Source organism: Lissotriton vulgaris, chromosome 12 (assembly GCF_964263255.1).
Source record: "Lissotriton vulgaris chromosome 12, aLisVul1.2, whole genome shotgun sequence".
In the NCBI taxonomy this organism is placed as follows: Eukaryota; Metazoa; Chordata; class Amphibia; order Caudata; family Salamandridae; genus Lissotriton; species Lissotriton vulgaris.
In genome coordinates, this window is record NC_141700.1 from 694,618,409 (window position 1) to 694,638,159 (window position 19,751).

Sequence of the window (19,751 nt, forward strand, 5' to 3'; positions counted from 1 at the left end):
AACGCGTAGCTTTACTTGTGTATTCACAAGATGGAGACTTCCTTCTACCCAAGTGGCAGGCACTCATCAGGACTGCCTATTATACAGCGAAACGGCTACCAACATTGGGAGATTTTTGCAAGCTCCATGACTCCTTTAATATTCACTGATCCTCTTTATTTTCATCATAGAATATTATAGGTAATGTTCTATTTTGCGTCGTGCAGGAGGATCGTATAAACTGTAAAGATTGGTTATTGTGGCTTTATGTAGAACAGACACACGCTAGAATGCACTATCGATGCATCTGCTGGGATGTTGGCCTACATAGTGACCTCTGCCCCAAATTGTCCCCATCACACATGCCAACTGCTGCGCAGCCTGGGTACTACCAATGTACGGCAAGTATATGACGGACATTAGCATTATTTCCTGGAACGTTAGGGGTATCCAGACTCCAGCGCGCAGATATGCCATATACGCCTACTTAAAGAGTAGATCCACGGGATTGCATTCTTACAGGAGACTTGCCTGACAAGCCTAGAAGGACGCAGACTTCGCTGTCACTGGCACGGCCATGTATACTGCACTAACTATTCGTCCCAGGCTAGAGGCGCCCTGATTTGGGTACGTTTTAAATGCACAAGATAGATTTGTTTTAAAGCATTTTAGATTAGATATATTTTATCGCCTGACGACATTTCCAAGTACTAATAACTTGTCAAAGGAATTAAGGCCGTGTCCCTGTGATAACATGTCGAATCAATCAACGATTTACATCTTGTTTTTCTGTAAACTATTTACTGATTCGAGGAGATCTATTATTGTTAGTTTACTGGAATCTCTAAACTTCAAGCAATGTACACCGGCATTTTTATATTTGCAATTGCTTCCTGATCGGTTAACATATGTCGCACAAGCAAGGTTCCTGAGGGCTGTATTAACAAGAAGAAAAAGAGATCTTAAACTGTGACTGTTTTTAAAAGATTTATTTTTCTGGTTATTTATAACCCGTTTACCGTGGCGGCAATTCCGCTGCGGTGCGGGCGTTCTAATGCGCGGGCGGGACTGCGTCTGCCAACGGACATGCACAGCACTACCGAGGTAGTGCTCGCAACGGCCGTTGGCCGACGCACACAGGCAAGGGATTAAATATATTATTGTTATATGTGTACTTTTATGATGCACTACTGTGAATCGAATAAAGATGAATTGATTGGGTATGGGTGGAGATACCGTGAGAGGAGGATGAAGTTATAGCAGACCCAACGGAGCACTATGTCTGTGTCAAGGGCAAACTCAATGGTCAAACTCTCCTGTTAGGCTCTATATATGCTCCCAACACTGACCAGAGCGCCTTCCTTGACAGCCTCTAAGCCACACTTTCCAGGTGGGGAGGTATCCCTTGGTTATTGGGTGGTGATTTTAATTCAGTTCTCAATGTCTCACTCGACCGCTCCTTACCGTCCCACACCCGCACCACCGCCTCATCTAATGCGCAAGCCCTGTGTACCTGGCTAGAGCATTGGTCCCTCACAGACGTATGGTTTGTGCGTCACCCGGAGTTGAGGGAGTAATTCTTCTACTCATCGGTCCATTGCATCAGGGAAGACACCTGGCCCAGATGGGTTCCCTACAGCATTTTACAAGACTTATGCTGAGACCCTGGTACTCCGTTTTGCATGCACTCTAAATAGCAGTGCTAGACACTGCAACTCTCCCTCCCTCTCTTTGCACAACTAACATTGTCTCTCTGTTGAAACCAGGCAAGGATCCCACAGCCCGAGGATCCTACAGACTTCTGCTGATCCTAAACACAGACTATAAGATCCTGGCGAAAGCAATTGCCAACAGATTTGCCCCCCAGATACCCTTCTTGGTGCACACGGACCAGAAAGCTTCATCCCTGTCCGGAACACCGCACTCAATCTTCGCCGCTACTTCAGGGTAGCCAAATACGTCCCCCTGAACTTGCCCAACTCAGGATGCCTTGTGCTTGATCTTGAGAAAGAGTTCATCTCCCTGGAGTGTAGCTACCTCTTTGCAGTGCTGCCAAGGTTTGGCATAGGTCCCTATAACCTCAGCTTGGTGCTGCTATTATATAAGCACCCAACGATTCGCGTGAAAACAGGGCCCTTCATATTGGAATCCATCCGTGTTAGCCGTGGGACCCGCCAGGGATGTCCACTCTCCCCACTTCACTGCTCCTTGGCAGTGGAACCCTTGGCGGCATTTATTCGCCCGAGTGGAAATGGGCATCCCGTTGAAGGATGGCAACATACAATCTATCTATATGCCGACGACCTCTTGCTATATGCAAGGGATCTTCATGCTATCTCCCATGTACTGGACTCTGCACTGTCGCAATTCGCCACAATATCAGGGCTTAAGGGTAACACGGGGAAGTCCATCCTCTTCCCATTCTTGCTATCCATTCCTAGACCCGGGGTATACACGGGGGAGGGGGTTACTGGTAGCCTGGTGTACGGGTACATTTTGGCACTTGGGTATCCATATGTACCGTACTAAAACTGATCTCTTTGATGAAAACATTATTAGAGCCACTTCCTCTATTTATTCACACGATGACATTCTGGAAGACACTCCAGCTATCCATTTCCGGTAGAGTGGCCCTTGCAAAGATGGTGGTTCTCCTGCACCTGCTTTACTATTTTGCTACTCTACCTCTCTACATTCCGCTCTCATACTTTACTAAGCTAAAGGCAAACGTTAGGTATTTCCTTTGGGGCAAGTCTCGGCATAGAGTCTTCATCAGGAAGTTATACCTTCCGGCGGGACAAGGTGGGTTGGCCATGCCTAATTTTGAGCACTATTTCTTGGCAGCTCAGCTGCAATGGCCAGTCAGATGGCTAGCATTGCAACACCTTCCGGATACCATTTCTCTGCAACCTCCCATGGCCCTCCATGACTTGCTTCAAATGATTCACCCGTGCACTAAGTCCAGGAAAGTGGCCTCCTTGATGCTTTCCATAGCATTCAGATGCTATCGCAGAAGCTTATACATCACTCGCACTACTACATCTTATGTCCCTGCTTTCCCTTTACAAGGCTCTCCAAAAGGGTGGGTGGGTGGGTCATATATCACAGCGGCAGAGTTACATAAAAGGAAGGCTGTGGGCATTTATGACACAGGAGACCTTTTTAGAGATGGCACCCTAATTCCCTATGCCTGAGGTCTTCAAACCTTTTGATGCCGAGACCCCCTTGTAAAACCTTTTTAGGCGTAAGGACCCCCTTCCGACAAAAGTTTCTAGAAACTGGTACCCCTCATCATCAACTTTTGACAACCATAAATGGGCCTGTTAGACCTCATCACATCCCTCCATCATTCATCCACCCACACTTTCACACATCCATCCATCCACCCTTTCATCCTTCCATCCATACATCCATCCTTCATCCATCCACCCTTTCATCCTTCCATCCATACACCCATCCTTTACCCATCCACCCTTCCTTCCATCCACCCATCATTCATCCACCCACCTTTTCACACATCCATCCATCCATCCATCATTTATCCATGCAACCTTTTATCCATTCATTCATCCATCCACCGTTTCATCCATCCATCCATCCTTCATCTGTCCACCCTTTCATTCTTCCATCCATACATCTATCCTTCACCAATCTATCCTTTATCCATCCACCCTTTCATCCTTCCATCCATACATCCATCCATCATTCATCCATCCACCCTTTGATTCATCCATCCACTCATCATTCATCCACCCACCTTTTCACACATCCATCCATACAACCATCAACTATCCATTCACCCATCCTTTACCCATCCACCCTTCCTTCCATCCACCCATCATTCATCCACCCACCTTTTCACACATCCATCATTCATGCAACCTTTTATCCATTCATACATCCATCCACCCTTTCATCCTCCCATCCATACATCCATCCTTCATCCATCCACCCTTTCATCCTCCCATCCATACATCCATCCACCCTTTCATCCATGCACCCATCATCCATCCCCCCACCTTTTCACACATCCATCCATCCATGCATCATTCATCCATGCAACCTTTTATCCATCCATACATCCATCCACCCTTTCATCTTCCCATCCTTCATCCACCCACCCTTTCATCCTCCCATCCATACATACATCCATCCTTCATCCATCCACCCTTTCATCCTCCCATCCATACATACATCCATCCATCCTTCACCCATCCACCCTTTCATCCTCCCATCCATACATCCATCCTTCATCCATCCACCCTTTCATCCATCCATCCTTCATCCGTCCACCCTTTCATTCTTCCATCCATACATCTATCCTTCACCAATCTATCCTTCATCCATCCACCCTTTCATCCTTCCATCCATACATCCATCATTCATCCATCCATCCACCCTTTCATCCATCCATTCACCATTCATTCATCCACCCATCTTTTTACACATCCATCCATCATTCATCCATCCACCCTTTCATCCATCCATTCTTCCGTCCACCCTTTCATTCTTCCATCCATACATCTATCCTTCACCAATCTATCCTTCATCCATCCACCCTTTCATCCTTCGATCCATACATCCATCATTCATCCATCCACCCTTTCATTCATCCATCCACTCATCATTCATCCACCCACCTTTTCACACATCCATCCATCCTTCAGCCTTTCATCCATCCATCCATCCAACCATCATTCATCCACCCACCTTTTCTGTGCCTCTCTCAATGCGCTCAGTATCTCTCTGCGTCGTCTTCCTTCTTCTTTCCCGCTCATGGGAGGGCATCTCTGTGCCTCCCTGCTGGGGGCGGGGGACGTCACGGGACCCACAGCTCCAGGTGCGCAACATCCATTGACCTCAAAGGGCTACACTACAGCCACTCCCCCCCCCCCCCCCAGCTCCCCCCAGCTCGTGTATGTGAGCCCAGCTATAACAGCTTCAGGGACACACACACAGTCACACCCAAGTAATTGGCAGGTCTTTAAAAGACCTTTTACTTCTTAATGAGGCGTTGATGTTTTTCACACCTCGGTGTGAATTAGGCCTCCGCCGTGATCACCCTCAGCCCAATGCCAGGAACTGCACTCTGCAGAATCTGCGACCCCCTTCCCAGGACTCCACGAGCCCCCCGGGGGTCGCGCCCCACAGATTGAAGACCGCTGCCCTATGCAGACCTTATTTCAGAAGACGGGCTTCCACTGTGGCAATTCCTTATGCACCAGACACTCATAGCCTCACTTTCAGTTAGATGGGGCAATTTAGCAACAGAACACCCCACACATAACTTGTTGCAATATCCGCATGTTATGGGCACAGAGGGACACTTGACACTTGACACGTTGATTCGCCCACTCACTCCGCCAACACACTTCGATATCACTAACCCACCCAGAGAGTGAACACTTGGAGGATGACCTAGGTCATGCCCTATCGGAAAAAGAATGGATAGCTCTACTAGAAAGTCCTACAAGTGTCATTCGCAACCAGTGCTTCTGGCAGATCCAATATTTAGTTCTCCACCGTGCGTACCTTTCCCCTGCCCAGATAAATACGTTCTTCCATAGGGATGACTCTGAATTCGCCAGGTGTCAACTGCCCAACGCAGACCTCCTACATACGCTCTGGCATTGCCCTACCCTAGGGGAATACTGGACAGGTATGACGGCCTCTTTGGCCCGCTGTACTAAGCATGTGGTTCCCTTCCACTGGGAGGTGTATGTATTACATATTTTTAAAAGGAGCAAGAAGCACAAGGCTACTGCACGTTTTTTAGACCTGGGCTTCATCACAGCAAAGCGCCTGATCACTAAAAGATGGAAAGCCCCGGCAGCACCTCAAGCGTTGGCCTGGCACTGCTCTATGCTCAACTGGGCCAAGGCAAAGGGCATGACTCTGCAGAGGGAAGACTTACTGAGACGACGCAAGGTCCCTCTTGCCACAGATTGGGGGGCTATGGTGATAGAATTGCAGAATTCAGCTCCACCCGCAGCAAACACCCAAGCGGAGGCGGAGGTTGCTTCAGCGCCGAGAGGGCTCTCCACACTCGCTAATGCATCGTCATAATGGGGGCTGCCTTATACAATCCTCACACACCCTGTAGAAACACAGTCTCTTCATGCACTACACAATCAGTTATTTAGCCGTAGCTAAACTTCAGGGTCGTGGGCGGTTACCCCTTTCCCCTAGTTAAGTTATGTTGTCCTCAAAATGGTGTATCCTCCACCCATCGTTCATTACGACTCACCATCACGCATAGTGGGGCATCATAATGCACAGCGCTGTGATCATACATTCATTCACACTTCATCTTAAGTGTTTTGACATTATGGACAACCCAACTGCACCATACCCGTCACAGTGATCCCACACTATCGTGGCTAATGCCAAGCTTTTATCTGCTACAGTATGCTCACAAGGCATTTATGGCCAGTTGCCTATTGTTATGCTGTACTGTTGAAATATAAAATGTCAACAAAAAAGATTTAAACAAAAAATCAATGCATCAGCTGGGTAGATTTAGTAAATGCGTCTGAGACGGCTAGTCAGAGTAGGGATCAGAGTGTGGTATTCCACATCCCACAATATACACATCTGTGTGGCCTAAAGCGACAGATGAAATACCATTTGAGCTCAACTTGCTGTTCAAAGTTGGGTGCAAACACAGTTGTGCCAGAGTTCTTAACATTACTGCGGCATGGGTAATCAGGCCATTAGTTGTGTAACCTGCAATCGTCAAGCGTCAGACAATCCATGGCGGCTCCTCTGCTAAGGCGGAGGAGTGTTGCCCCATAGCGTAAAAAGGAAAAATAAAATGACAATAACGTATTGTTATTGCCATTTCATTTGTCATTTTCTTTTTCCTATTGCATGCAGCCTGTGTGCAGTGTGGGGCTGGGCTGGGCAGGGAAGGAGTGGTTTGCACTCCCAAAGTGTGAATAAACAGTTTGGCCGGCACTCTTGGGCCGACCAAACAGTCCATACACAATTTGCATGTTCCTATCAGGATGCATTACACAGCCTGGTCAGGAACATGCACAGGCTCCCTGTTCCAGTACGAGTGCCAATCCACGATACTCAGGCCAATCACAACGCTGTGATTGGCTCAGAGGAGCTTGTGTGCCAGGTGCTTCCTGCTGCTGCTGCCACCAGTACTGGATACCGGAAGAAGAAGAGGACGCAGGAGAGTCGGCGGCCAGCCATCCTGAGTTACGTATTTTTTATTGATTAGTTAAACCCCCCCCTTCGCCTCACCAAGCCGTCCAGTAGCAGCCGCTACTGCAGACAATCTGTCAGTATCTTTCACATTGGCAAATATATGTATGAGAATCTATCACATATTCATTAGCATGCAGTGTGGCTGCCTTGCACAGCCAACCAAAAGTGCTCCAAAGTTCATGCCACAGATCACACTCACCATGTTATGCTTAAGGATTCGCTGCACCACCGGTGTGAACACTTCGATTACAACCATGGAACGGGGACGCTCTCTGCAGTGCTAAAATGAGAAAACAGCAGTTAGAGTGGTGCACAAAACACTTATTCAACCTGTAAACAAACCTTACCAATATCCAATGGAGATGCCCGAGATAATACTTACCTGATGAAGGTTAGTATCTCCCTTGGAGTAGCATTCCACCATTACACACATTTTCGGCGACGGTACAGAAATGGACCAACTATATGCAAATCAGTGCACCAAATTAATCAACCCAGACCACGCTGCTAGAGCCCACGCCTTCAGCATGAGGTGACAAGTAACTGTAGAAGAATTGTTAACTAGTTGGACTTTCTCTCTTCAGTGTAGCTCCAGTCCATTGGAATCAATAAAGTAATAAATAGCTGTGTATGCCCATTTCCAGTTTGGGGACTCGACAGACAATAATAAATGTGATGAAAATGCCAGAGCTAAAGCACTGTAATGACTATATCTTTGGCTTAACACTCCCTGTCTGATGGCGCCTTATAGACGCTAGGCTAACCCAACACAAGCATTCAGCGTTGGACTTATTTTTATATAAGCAGCCCAGTTTCGTAAGCATACGCACATATTCTAAAATGCTGAAATACTGCTCTACAACCCTACTAGCAATAACCCCTGTAGTGAAGAAGGCCTGTCTCATGCATTTGCATTCATTTCTCTTCTCAAATCATCAAACAGTGGTTGTCTTCTTGGTCTAAAAAAACCTTGCATCTGTAAGGTGTGATACCTGTTCATGGACTAACATGAGTAATACAAATATCTTACAGTTAACGAGGTTTCAGGGCACAGGTGCCCTCTTTTGTCTGGTGCCACACACTAATCTACAAAAACATTTCGACTGTTTGCTAAGATCAGACGCAAGTTAAACAGTTTACAACAAAAATGAATCTAGCTACATACTCAGAGTCAAATAGATTGCACTATTAATCTGAAGAACTTATGGATACGGAAATCGAAAACTAGGAACTTTGTACAGTGTGTGCTACACTGCACCTATGGTCTCTTTATTAGGGACAGAACCTCCCGTGACACAAGAAGGAATTAGAACTGTGTTCTAATCATGTGTTCCTGAATAAGTAAGGACTGATACAACTGTTCACCCCCCCCCACCCCCCCCCCCCCCAAGAGGTAGAGTGTAAAGGTCATAGTCACTATCTAAAGTAGGCTATAGGAGGGTCTGATCCATTGGCAGTGCTCACAGTTCTCAGTTATGGAGGAGGGGAAAGAACATACCTACTAAGGCAGTGACAGTGAAGGAAGACAGGATCACTGTTTGACCACTGCACGTAAGGCTATTAGATTCCTTTTTAAGTAAATTATCGTCATCAATGCCGGGCATGGGAGGAAGGGGAAGACGAACAAATTCAGAAGAAGTCTTTTAGTACTCCATACAAGAATTTCAGAATGGGGCTTACACAGACCAGGTCACCACGTTTAAGGCATTGTCTGCTTGCAAGTGCCAGACACCTGGGCCTTGAGGAGGTGGTACCCTTCCTCCTGTCACCACTAAGCATGAGGCCATAGAGTGGGGAAGGAGCATTCAACATATCTGAAAAGAGTACATCATAGAATAGAAGCCTCAGGGTGCTCAAGGTTATTCAAAGCCACATGTAGTTGGGGGATCTAATCACCAGGGTACTCTCCAAAGTCCATTACCTTCAAGAGCCACCCTTGGAGAGAGGTGGCTCTTTATCAAACGTGTTCCATGGGGGGATGACGCAGCATTGGAGCCATCAATCAGAACTGGAGCTTCATCTAACCACGCAGTCCTTGACCTTTCACACAAGGAAACTTTTACCAAATACCATTTTTTGAACTGCAGTCCATCGTTGTGAAGGAGCACAAAAAGAACCCTCTGGTTTGTGGCACATTTCACTCATTCATAGACCACAAGGAGACATTTCAGATGGGCGGTCCTAGTGAATTGGTTCCCATCAGACCCAAACCGATTCACCCACCATTAAAGGCAAGGTTCAAACCACACTTGAAACATACTGCATTGTTTTCATCTCCTTTGTAAATGTGCTCCAATGCATCTGGTTTATGTGGAAGCTGTGTTTAGTCTTAACCTGCTCCCATCAGAAGGGCCATTAACCTCTTCAAGTGTCAAGACGGAATCACTGTTCCTCCATTGGTGAAGCCTTGGATTTAGGACTGTGAATTCGAAATCATGGAGACGTTAATCACATCTAGTTGCTTTATGACACCCTGCAAGTCATGTCTGTAGACGGAGGCTGAGTCTAAAAATCTCAAGACATTGTTAAGCCTGTAAGTAGCCTAGGTATCTGAAGCCCGACACACTGTTTGAGTCTACATCGAAAATTGTACTACTCCAGTTTGGTCCATTTTACAAAAGGACGTGGATAGGCCACTAAGGTGGGATCCTTAGGCCTATTTTTCTCTATGTATGTCTATAGGACATTACTTTTTTATATACCGGAGGCTCCCGTCTCGACGACGGGGAATGATTCAGGCATGTGAATCTATGAAAGACACCCAAATACTGGATAATTGTAACACAATCATTCCTCCGATGTCTGCACAGAACTGTCATGCTCAACTACTTTCATGGAAACCTTAATAATTGCAGATAAGGAGTGAATGCACAAAAAGATGTAGATGTTGTTAAACACTATGAATAAATGTATCTGAGGAATTTTGATCTTGCTCTGCCCGCGGCTCCCGGTGCAGAGCCCGATGGACTTTGACATGCATTTTGAAAGATCGGCAGATTTTACGGGCCATTTTATGAACGTCAACAACTCATACGAACATAGAAGACCCTATCTGCAAACTGGCTTCAACGACGTGAAATGGAGCCCGCAAGGTACATTCCGATCAAAAAATCCTACATGCCGTAAATTAAGGATGATCTTTCTAGTTGTTTTCGGATATGCAAGGATCTCTACTCCACTGGATCCACTCCTCCGGCTACTCCCTACACTTTGGAACAGAAGACAGGAAAATATAATGCAGACAAATTAAGCGCTGGGATGCTCCCGAGTGGCCATGCGCTATAAAAGAACCTTTTAATAATAATAATAATAATAACAAATCAATACAATCAGCGGACCCACTTGACAGGAAGGCTCCACATTTCAAGTGTATCACAACCTTCCCATGCCTACAGTACTCTGCTTCTCCTGGAAAGCAAGCACCTCCATGGGCAAACTCACAGTTGCAGGTGAAAGCACTATCAGGCCAGTATTAGGTAGACTGCACTATATAAAGAAAGCCCATCAGTCGGCATAACTTGTTTTTTAGCGGATTCTTGGATCTGGAAAGGTTAGGGTCTTCCCTCAAGCTAGGATTCAGTTCATTCCAAAGGTTGGTTCCCTGTATTCCTAGGGACCTGCCACTACGCTTCGCCTTTTGAACAGTCATTGTTGAATAAGATTTCAGGTGGTTCAATGAAAGGAGGGGATGTAGTTATAGGAAGCACCATGTGCCTTTGCGTCCGCGTACTATTCCGAATACACGGTTCTGAACCTAATTCTTGATCCACTAAAGACGCACCTTTTCAAAATCTATTCATACAACAAATCATCCACTCCCCTCTCTCACTAAAACTAATCTCAGAATCAGCCCCGCACAAAGAGTAGTCAACCTATGCATATCTATATTTCGACACATCATCAAACTTACTATTTTCATCAAATAATCCAGCCCTGACTCATGCAGATGTAGGGCTGAATATGTCTGCTATAGAAGAACTCTGAATACATTTAACCAAAAAAACGACAAGCCATACCTTGCAGAAGAATTCACAGAGGTCGGGAGGTGGATGGTTATTTTCCAGCAGGGGTGCGATTGCCTTAAATACATACAAAACGTTTGTGTTAGTGAGAATGCAGCATGAAAATGTGGCAACATTTTGAATAGGCAACTACTTGGCACTGTCTGAATAAACCCACTCAAGGAGGGGAAATTAGGCTTGTGTTAGGAGCTACAGATGTGAATGTGTAATGTTTTCCACTGGTGCGTGGCCATGGCATATCTGGAAAACACGGGTTGTTTCGTATGCAGCGACACTTATGCAAGGAAAAAAAGGTACATTCGTTTTTACCCTCGAAACTTACAAATATCCGACACTCACAAGAAAATAGCATAAACACCATAATATATAGTCCAGGACATTTACTTGAGTCTCTTCATATACTAATATAGAGTATATTACTTAGATTTCTGTAGAAGGTGTGTATCTTCTAGCTTGACCATCTGAATGCTTATAGTCTGGAGGACCAAAAACTGCCAGAGGCCACTCAGAGCCTCTTGAATGAGCAGGTGACAGATGCTCCCCGGTTTCACATCAGATTTTTGTCATAGGGTCTAACTGTTCAATAGGGCCACATACAGGTGAATAAAATTGTGGCTGACCTCCACCGCATGACATTTTTTACATTTTTCGGACACACACAGGCATTGTCCAACTTTAGGTTTTATGACTTTACGAAGAAAACGGACACACAAAAACTGGGCAACACATTAGGCAGTTTGCTAGTGGTGCACATCAGCGCCGGGACCACACCTAGTGGTGCACATCAGCGCCTGGACCACACAGTTTGAGGTTTTAGGAGTTAGACAAACTCAAAAAAAGTGTTCTTCTACTCTAGTTTTCTAGCTGTGGTCCTATGATTTGGGTGCTCCAGACGCTACTCAGACGGCCAAGGAGGAACAGAATAGTATTATAAAAGAACACCAGCCGATTGGGCATAGGGTGTATTTAATTGTTTTTGCAATTTTCAAGTACGTTTGAGATGTTTCTTGAACAGTTCTATCACAGTGGGCGCTGTTTCTCTGCAGATTTAGACACTTTTCCAAGCACTCTCCATCAGCAGGAGCTAACACCATGCAATGCCAACTGTGGTAGTGAGGGATTACAAGCCAACAAAGGGTACAACCCATACTGCCCCTGCTACCAAAAGTAATGGTGAAAAAACTGGATAACAAAGCACCCTAAAAATAGCAAACTGAATGCAACTTCAAATTGAGGTCTCGGGTAACACAACCTCTGTATTTGGGGCTTCAGGGCTTATTTATTTATTGATTTATTTATTTATATTCTTATATAGCGCAGGACTCGACCCCCGAAGGGGTATCTCCGCGCTAGCGCTTTTAGTTAAGAGTTGGTCCATGGTCTATAGGATGATTGATAATTTATAGTTTTTAGGAAGTCGAGAATAAGTACGTTTTTAATGATTTCCTGGCGGATGAATAATTAGTGGTTTGTTTCAGAATGGGGACAAAGAATTCCAGAGGATAGGGCCCTTGTAGGAGAGGGCTCGTCCTCCATGCCTAGATCTCCTAATCCTGGGTATCTGAAGTAGTTGTAGCTTACCCCATCTGCCTGGCTCCTAGGTTTAACAAAACTAGAGAATCATTTCGGCGCAATGGTGCTTAGACTGAGCTGCTTGAAAACCTTTTGAAGCCAGGGAGAGGACATTTTCAAGCAACAACAGATATGCTTTGAATAACTAGAAGCTAAATAGAAAAATGATGAGGGAATGCCAATATTTGAGAAACAAATGATTGGATTTTGTTACTAAGGCACAAAGAACCATTATTATTATTTTTTCAACTTATAAAGCACACGGCTACCCAAGACGGGTTTCCTGGCCCTAAGCATAGGTAGAACGTCTAGCTAAGGCAGTAGAATAACCAGGTCTTCAGTTTCTTGGGAAATACCAGCAGAGAAGTGAAATGTCTTGAGGATTCTTGGAGGGTGTTTCACAGTTTTGGACCCAGATATGTGAAGGAGTAACCTCCCATGGGCACAAGACGGATTCTGGGCAAAAGGCATAAGGCCTGATTACATGATCTCAGTGAATGCAGACCGGTTGCTCATCCAACAGTCATAGTACATCCTGTAATGGCTTTTATCCAACACATTAAGATACACCATATTATGAACATATAAGTTAGCGCTCAACATATGTGTGGGCTCTCACTGTGAGGTTGTTTCTAAGCTATTCATGTCAACGAGACAGTTTGTAAGAACCTTCATCAAGGCTCAGTTTTGTAATAACCTAACAAGCTTAGGACAAAGGGTTGCAGGCAGCACCCACACGTGTCACACTGTTAGTAACCAACACTTGTGCATGGTTCATTATTATTCATTCCAATCCGTGCATGGTGCACGCTTTGCAAGGAGAAACAATGCACGGGGCACTGCTGGTGATCAACGCCTGAGCATAGGCATGGGTTTTATGAAATTCCCAAGTTTAGGCCCCAGAATATGAGAAGAACCTTTGAAGGGGCACTAGTGATAAACGCCAGTGGATGGGGCACTGTTTTTCCTCGCATAACTAACAAGCATGAGCATAGTTTGTAAGATACATCCATGGAAATGTTTCTAAATAATCTCCATACGCGTATGTCTGATTACGAGAAACATGAACTAGGCACTATTTTAAGGAGTTTATGAGGGTCAGTCTGTGAATAAGTAGGCACGGTTTGTAACAAGCATAGCAGTTTTTTGGGTAAGTTCGCCATACCCTCTGAAGACAGCTGTACCCAGCGAAGGAAGTACCTAGGCCAGGCAGCCATGTGCAGTGATGGGAAGACCATCTGTGAAAAGACTATACTGAAGGCCTGAGGGTCGGTCACATATGGCTGCGCGCAGTATGTAGCACAGTCACCTCTGTGGAGAAAAGTCACATCCTGGACAAATCTGGGTAGAGGTTTGAGGATTCCTTCTCACACGAACTATTGATGGTTAAATGTATCTAGATCTTTCAGGGTATGATCTACAATATCAGACTTTCCTTCAAGGAGTGCACAGGACCTGCTCCTCTAGGCGAGTACTGAAATGCCAGGCTCTCTTCGAGCTGGCACCGAACACCAGGCTCGATAAACTATAACCAAAAGGGCTGTTTTCCGTCATTAGAACATAGTGCATATATTTAGAGTCAGCAGTTAAAGATATTTTATGTGTTTTGTATTATTTAACATTTTAGAAACAAAAGTTACAAAAGTTCATAGAATAGCGTCAAAGAGGAATAGCGCTCAGCATTGAAAGTGCGCAGCCCATATGCAGATGTCTACTCACCACAATAATGTTTTCATGTTCCTGGGTGGTCAGGTTCGTGTTCTACAACAAAAGGACAGTACATCAAAGGTTACATTTAAGATTGGACACTATGAGCATCAATAGTTTAAAAAGACAGTACATTGCAAGGTAACTGACGAGCGGGCATGGTTACTTACACTCGTGTTGCAATGTGCATGGCGACTTGTGCCACTGACCATCACTGTACTGAATGGGGCATGGACGTAAACTTGCACTGGTCTCGTCCCCCAACTTCTCACAATAGTGGCCAGTTATCAATGCTGCTTTGAGTGATGGAACCTAAAGGACACCCAAGGATGTGTACTGCAGGAATAACCTCCTGGTGACCCTCTTTCAGCATGACCTAGAGCGTTATGCAAATAACCTATTGAGGAACTTTCGGGTGAAGAAACTTTCCGGCAAATAACATTCTTCCTCATTACAATATATGAGACATTTCTTCTCCAACCCAAGGTTCACCCTGTTCTCTAAACAGAAGTTATCCTCATACAGTGCAAGCATTTGCAATGCAATAGTTCTCGCATTTACGAAACTTTGAGCTATTGGACTGTAAATGTCAATAGCTTAAATTCTCACAATTGTGAGACCTACTGAATTGCAAATACTGTTTGTTTCCAAGCACCCCATGACGCGCTTGCACTTAATAGAAATATAGGATGTCCAGCAAGGGGTTTTATTTATGTAAATTTTCAGCGCTATTAGGACTTATTTAGGCGCAATCAAAGTACCTAAGCCTGAAATCAATCAGCAGCTGTTCAGTTAAATTTAAAAAGGAGGAAAGGTTCCTAGGATAAGAAACACAAGATGTTACCACACTAACATCATATATACAAATGAATGATTAATAAAACATGAAACCAGGATTTTTGTTTGTCTAGAAGTTATTATTAAATTCAAGGCAAGAGAATACAAATTTCTATACAAAAAATGAACATTGATATAGGACAGGGTACATACATAGATATAATTTGGATATTTAAGGTGTTGATTGCTTTCCCTATAACATATCCAAAAGTACAGTCCAGACTGCTGGGACACAGTATTAAATTGATTTCAACTATCAATCAGAAAAAATCAAGAATTGATATGAAACAAAAATATGCAGAATTGGACTAAGCAAGTCGACGTTTCGGTCTTTTCTCGATGTTTCCCAAGACCATCATCAGGACGAAACAATGATATATACAATTGATGACCCTTTTTTGAATCAGAATCACGTCAGTTTGAAGTTTATGACGGCAAACCGCACCTTCATTTATGGCGGGCAATGAGTTAAATTTTATATAGCATACACTTTTAATAGAAACAGTGCTGCAGCGAGCAGGTTCTGGCAATTAGTCCAAGTTATGTCGCTATTCCAAAGCGTTCGAATTTGTTTGAGGTTTTCACCACGGGACGTCAATTCAGTACGATCCGGCTAGCCGTAATAGCGACATAACTTGGACTAATTGCCAGAACCTGCTCGCTGCAGCACTGTTTCTATTAAAAGTGTATGCTATATAAAATTTAACTCAAATTTAAGCTATTGGCATTGTAAACAACAATGCCTTTTATTTATGTTTAAAAAATAAAAAATAAAAAAGGCATTGTTATTTGCAATGTCAATAGGTAAAACTTGCGTGAATGCGAGACCTATTTCATTGCAAATGCTTGTCTTGAAATCTGCATAATAGTGCATTATTTATTTACCTTCTTTCTCCCTTTTCATAATTTCATCATGGTCTTTTGGCGGACAAGTTAGGAGATGAGGCAAACGAGTTCTCCGTTAAACCTCACTTAATAACATGATGTCTTACGGAGATTCCTCAAGAAATATACTGAAGACAGGCGAGAGCCTTAAGCCTCAGGAGTGTGCATGGTATGCATGTATAGAAAGACAGGGATACATTAATTTCACCCTGACAAAGGCCCCAAACCTGAATGGGCTCATAGCGCAGGCCGAAACATATTGGCACGATTATTTTAGGTTATTTGAGCAGTTATTCAAAACAAAGCTCAATATATGCTTCTATCTGTACCCCAGGTGCCCTAGGAATAAAGGATACTTTGGGTATACCTGTAGGTGCTTTTGACTATTAACCCCCATCTGGATCCCTGAGTATCCAGTTATTCAATCTAAGAACTCCCATTTATATCTGTGTCTATCTGGTGGTACCATCCTCCCAGGGTGTGGCTAGGCACAGATGATGAAGCATGTCACGATAGGCGAGTGAGGCGTCTACGCCAATATCTTTGGATTGGATACCCCAGAGGTTTGAGGAGGGACCGCCCTTGAAATATTCTAGTTGTACTTGTGTGTGAAACAAGTTTGTCTAGACTGACCTGACATCAACTCAATTGGACATTTTCCTGTAGATCCACGAGGAGTATTTTGATAATTGCGCAAAACTTGACATAGTGATTGATTTACAGAGATCTGACAAAGTTTTGCTCTTTGCGTAGCCTTGGTAATCTTTGCAAAGCCTTTTTCCATTAGCTTTTCTACCATTCCTTTTGCTTTAGGGCGACTTTGGTGTTACTCTTCTATGAGTTATTCCTAAATAGGCCATGAACTGGTCAAACTCATTTCCACTGAAAGGTGGCCCATTATGTTTAACACTCATGGTATTCCCTGAGTAGAAAAAGTATAATCAAGAATAGGAAGCACAGCTGATTTTTAAGTCGACAATACTACTTTACAATGGTATATCAAGAATATTCATCAATTATTGCTAATAGATAATGCCCAGAGCCTAACAACCCATAAAAATCTGCTGCTACATTAGACCATACTGCATCTGGTAATTTAGACATGTGCAATTCTTCCATCATTCTTTATTTGGCCGTGCACTGACATAATTGATGTTTGAACAATTTCCTCTTCCTGACTGTCTAATCTTGGAAGCCACATTTTCTCACGCAAGGCATTTTTTGTTGTTGAGACACCTCTGTGACTTTCATGAGCCACATTAATTACATGTGTTTGTAAGCTCAAAGGAATAACTAATGTATTTCCTCTTATAAGTACATGTGATGAGGCCACAGATAATTCAGAATGTATATATATTTTTTTATAAGTCTTTTTATTGTTTAAAGCAAAAATAAAAAAAAATGAACAGACATATCTGGTGCCATACATACATCCAATAATGACAGGGTGAGTTGGTACATAAAAACAGGATAGTCGTGAAACAGCAAGGATATACAAGAGGCTCGCACTATTAAGCACAAAATAAAATTACATCAGTATAACCGGTTAACGTTTAGTTGCGGACACTCAAAACCTTCCCACCCATAAAATCAAAGCTGCAGGAGAGTCATGGCAACCAGATACTAGAGGTTAAGGATCAACGTCAGGATATTTCCCCGTTGTGAACTCTCAGCGTTGATTAGCCCGCCATCTTCGCAGCTCCGATACATAGGGAAGTGAAGCAGTGTCATTCCAAAAACAATTCTCATCAGAAGATTCTGGGGTGGGAACATCAATTAGTCCTTCCATATTCGGCGACGATCGTATGCTTAACAATCCATTGGTGGCATGGAACTTGTGTTCATCTTTCAAAACACTGGTCAAAGGCTCCGATACCTCACACAATGAGGGGTCTACTTCCTTCATCAGAGTGGCCATATTGGGGGTCTCTGTTGTCACTGTTTCTTGTAATGGAGTAGGGTCCGGTCCGATTCGTAACATCTCGACCAAGCGCTCCATCGTCATCTGAATGCGGTCTTCAATGTACACATGAAGTGACCCAATGGCCGCCAACACAGTTTGCAGCGACGGTTCACTCACAGTCTGTTCAACCACTCTTGGATCGGTAACGATCATGATTGCTTCCCCCAGCGGCTCGATCTCTCAGAGGGGAACAGACAAATAGGAAACGGTCGACTGCAGAGGGAGACTTATATATTGTTTCGATGATATCCTGGGGCTGCCACCGCAGTCGGATAACCAAACCCAGCGAACACCAGCAGGCCATCCACAACTGTTAGCGTTGGGCTGTCACCCCTCCTCCGACCCTCACCAAGGCAGCCAACCGTCATCTGCATGCATCTGAAAAAGCGAAAGAGAAATTTCCTTTTTCCACTCCGGTAGACAAGACTTAATCACACCACCACAGCCGATGTTGTTCAACTGAAACCCGGATGGGCCAGCACTTGAGACCCCGGCTTCCGGGCAGATCTAGGCCGCAAACTTCCACTCGACATATCTTCGTCAGCCGAGCAAGTAGAGATCTCGGGATAGCACCATGAATCTCACGGCAGGTTCATACACATTGCGGCTGGGCGCAAAGACAGGATAAATAACAGGATATTCCGGCGGGAGGCAGAGGTCGGCGGAGCCGGGAGCCTACGCGGCCATCTTAGTTGCTAGCGTAGCTCCTCCCCCAGAATGTATATTTTAAAGGCCAGAATGTCACTTTGTTTTACGTTCTACTGAAAATGAGTTGCACTATTTATCAACCTCCAGTTGTTTTAAAATATATTTTTCTTTATCTCTTCAATTGTTTTCAACTTTTTGCAACGTATCAATTAGTTCTTTCTCCTAAGCAATTCCCGGCACTGATGATCTCATTATAAAGCATATGTATTCTTCAGCTTCCGACTGTTGTTTCGTCTCATTTTTCGATGGCTGCTTATATAGATAACCTGCAGGATTATATTCTTTTCCTATTTTATGAAAGATTTTAAAGGTATAATTCAATAATCTCATTCTCCATCTCTCGATCTATGGGGGCATTTTTATTTATTTTTAGAATTCAAAGTCTGATGATCCATTATTATGATAAATGGCTTGCCATACAAAAAATCATTGTACTCTTCCCATACCACAGCTAAACTTTTATTTCTGGTTGTGAGCATCTTCTACCAATGGCAAATAAACATTTACTGGCATGCGAGATGACATGCCGAGGAGTCATTCTGTCAGGTTTGTGCTGCACTAGAATTGCACCAAGTCCCACAGGACTAAATCCACTACTAGTTCCAGGCATAGTTCTGGATCAAAGTACTTTACCTTGGCTGCAGACGATATATCTTCTTTTATTTTTCTAAATGCATGTTCACAGTCACTAATCCAATTAAACCCTCGTCCTTTTTTTGTTAGCTCCCTAAGTTGTGTACTCATGGTGGCCTGGTCTTTGATATAAAAAGAACAATCGCTAGCGATTCCTAAAATTGAACACTTTCAGTAGGTGGCGTCTCATTCCTTCTCAAGATAATATATGACCGTAAAATGTTAGA

At 44.0% G+C, this 19,751-nt stretch overlaps 1 protein-coding gene across 4 annotated transcripts in view; it reads right to left on the reverse strand.

The window, feature by feature from the left end:
* Positions 1-19,751, reverse strand: part of CMIP (c-Maf inducing protein) — a 559,349-nt gene that overhangs the window by 126,066 nt on the left and 413,532 nt on the right. For all 4 annotated transcript variants that reach the window (XM_086945892.1, XM_086945891.1, XM_086945890.1 and 1 more), the window contains 3 exons: positions 14,511-14,552; positions 11,214-11,276; positions 7,397-7,477 (listed from right to left, as the gene is read on the reverse strand). In XM_086945892.1, coding sequence (XP_086802018.1) covers positions 7,397-7,477; positions 11,214-11,276; positions 14,511-14,552 — 186 coding nt within the window. The remainder of the gene's footprint in view (positions 1-7,396; positions 7,478-11,213; positions 11,277-14,510; positions 14,553-19,751) is intronic.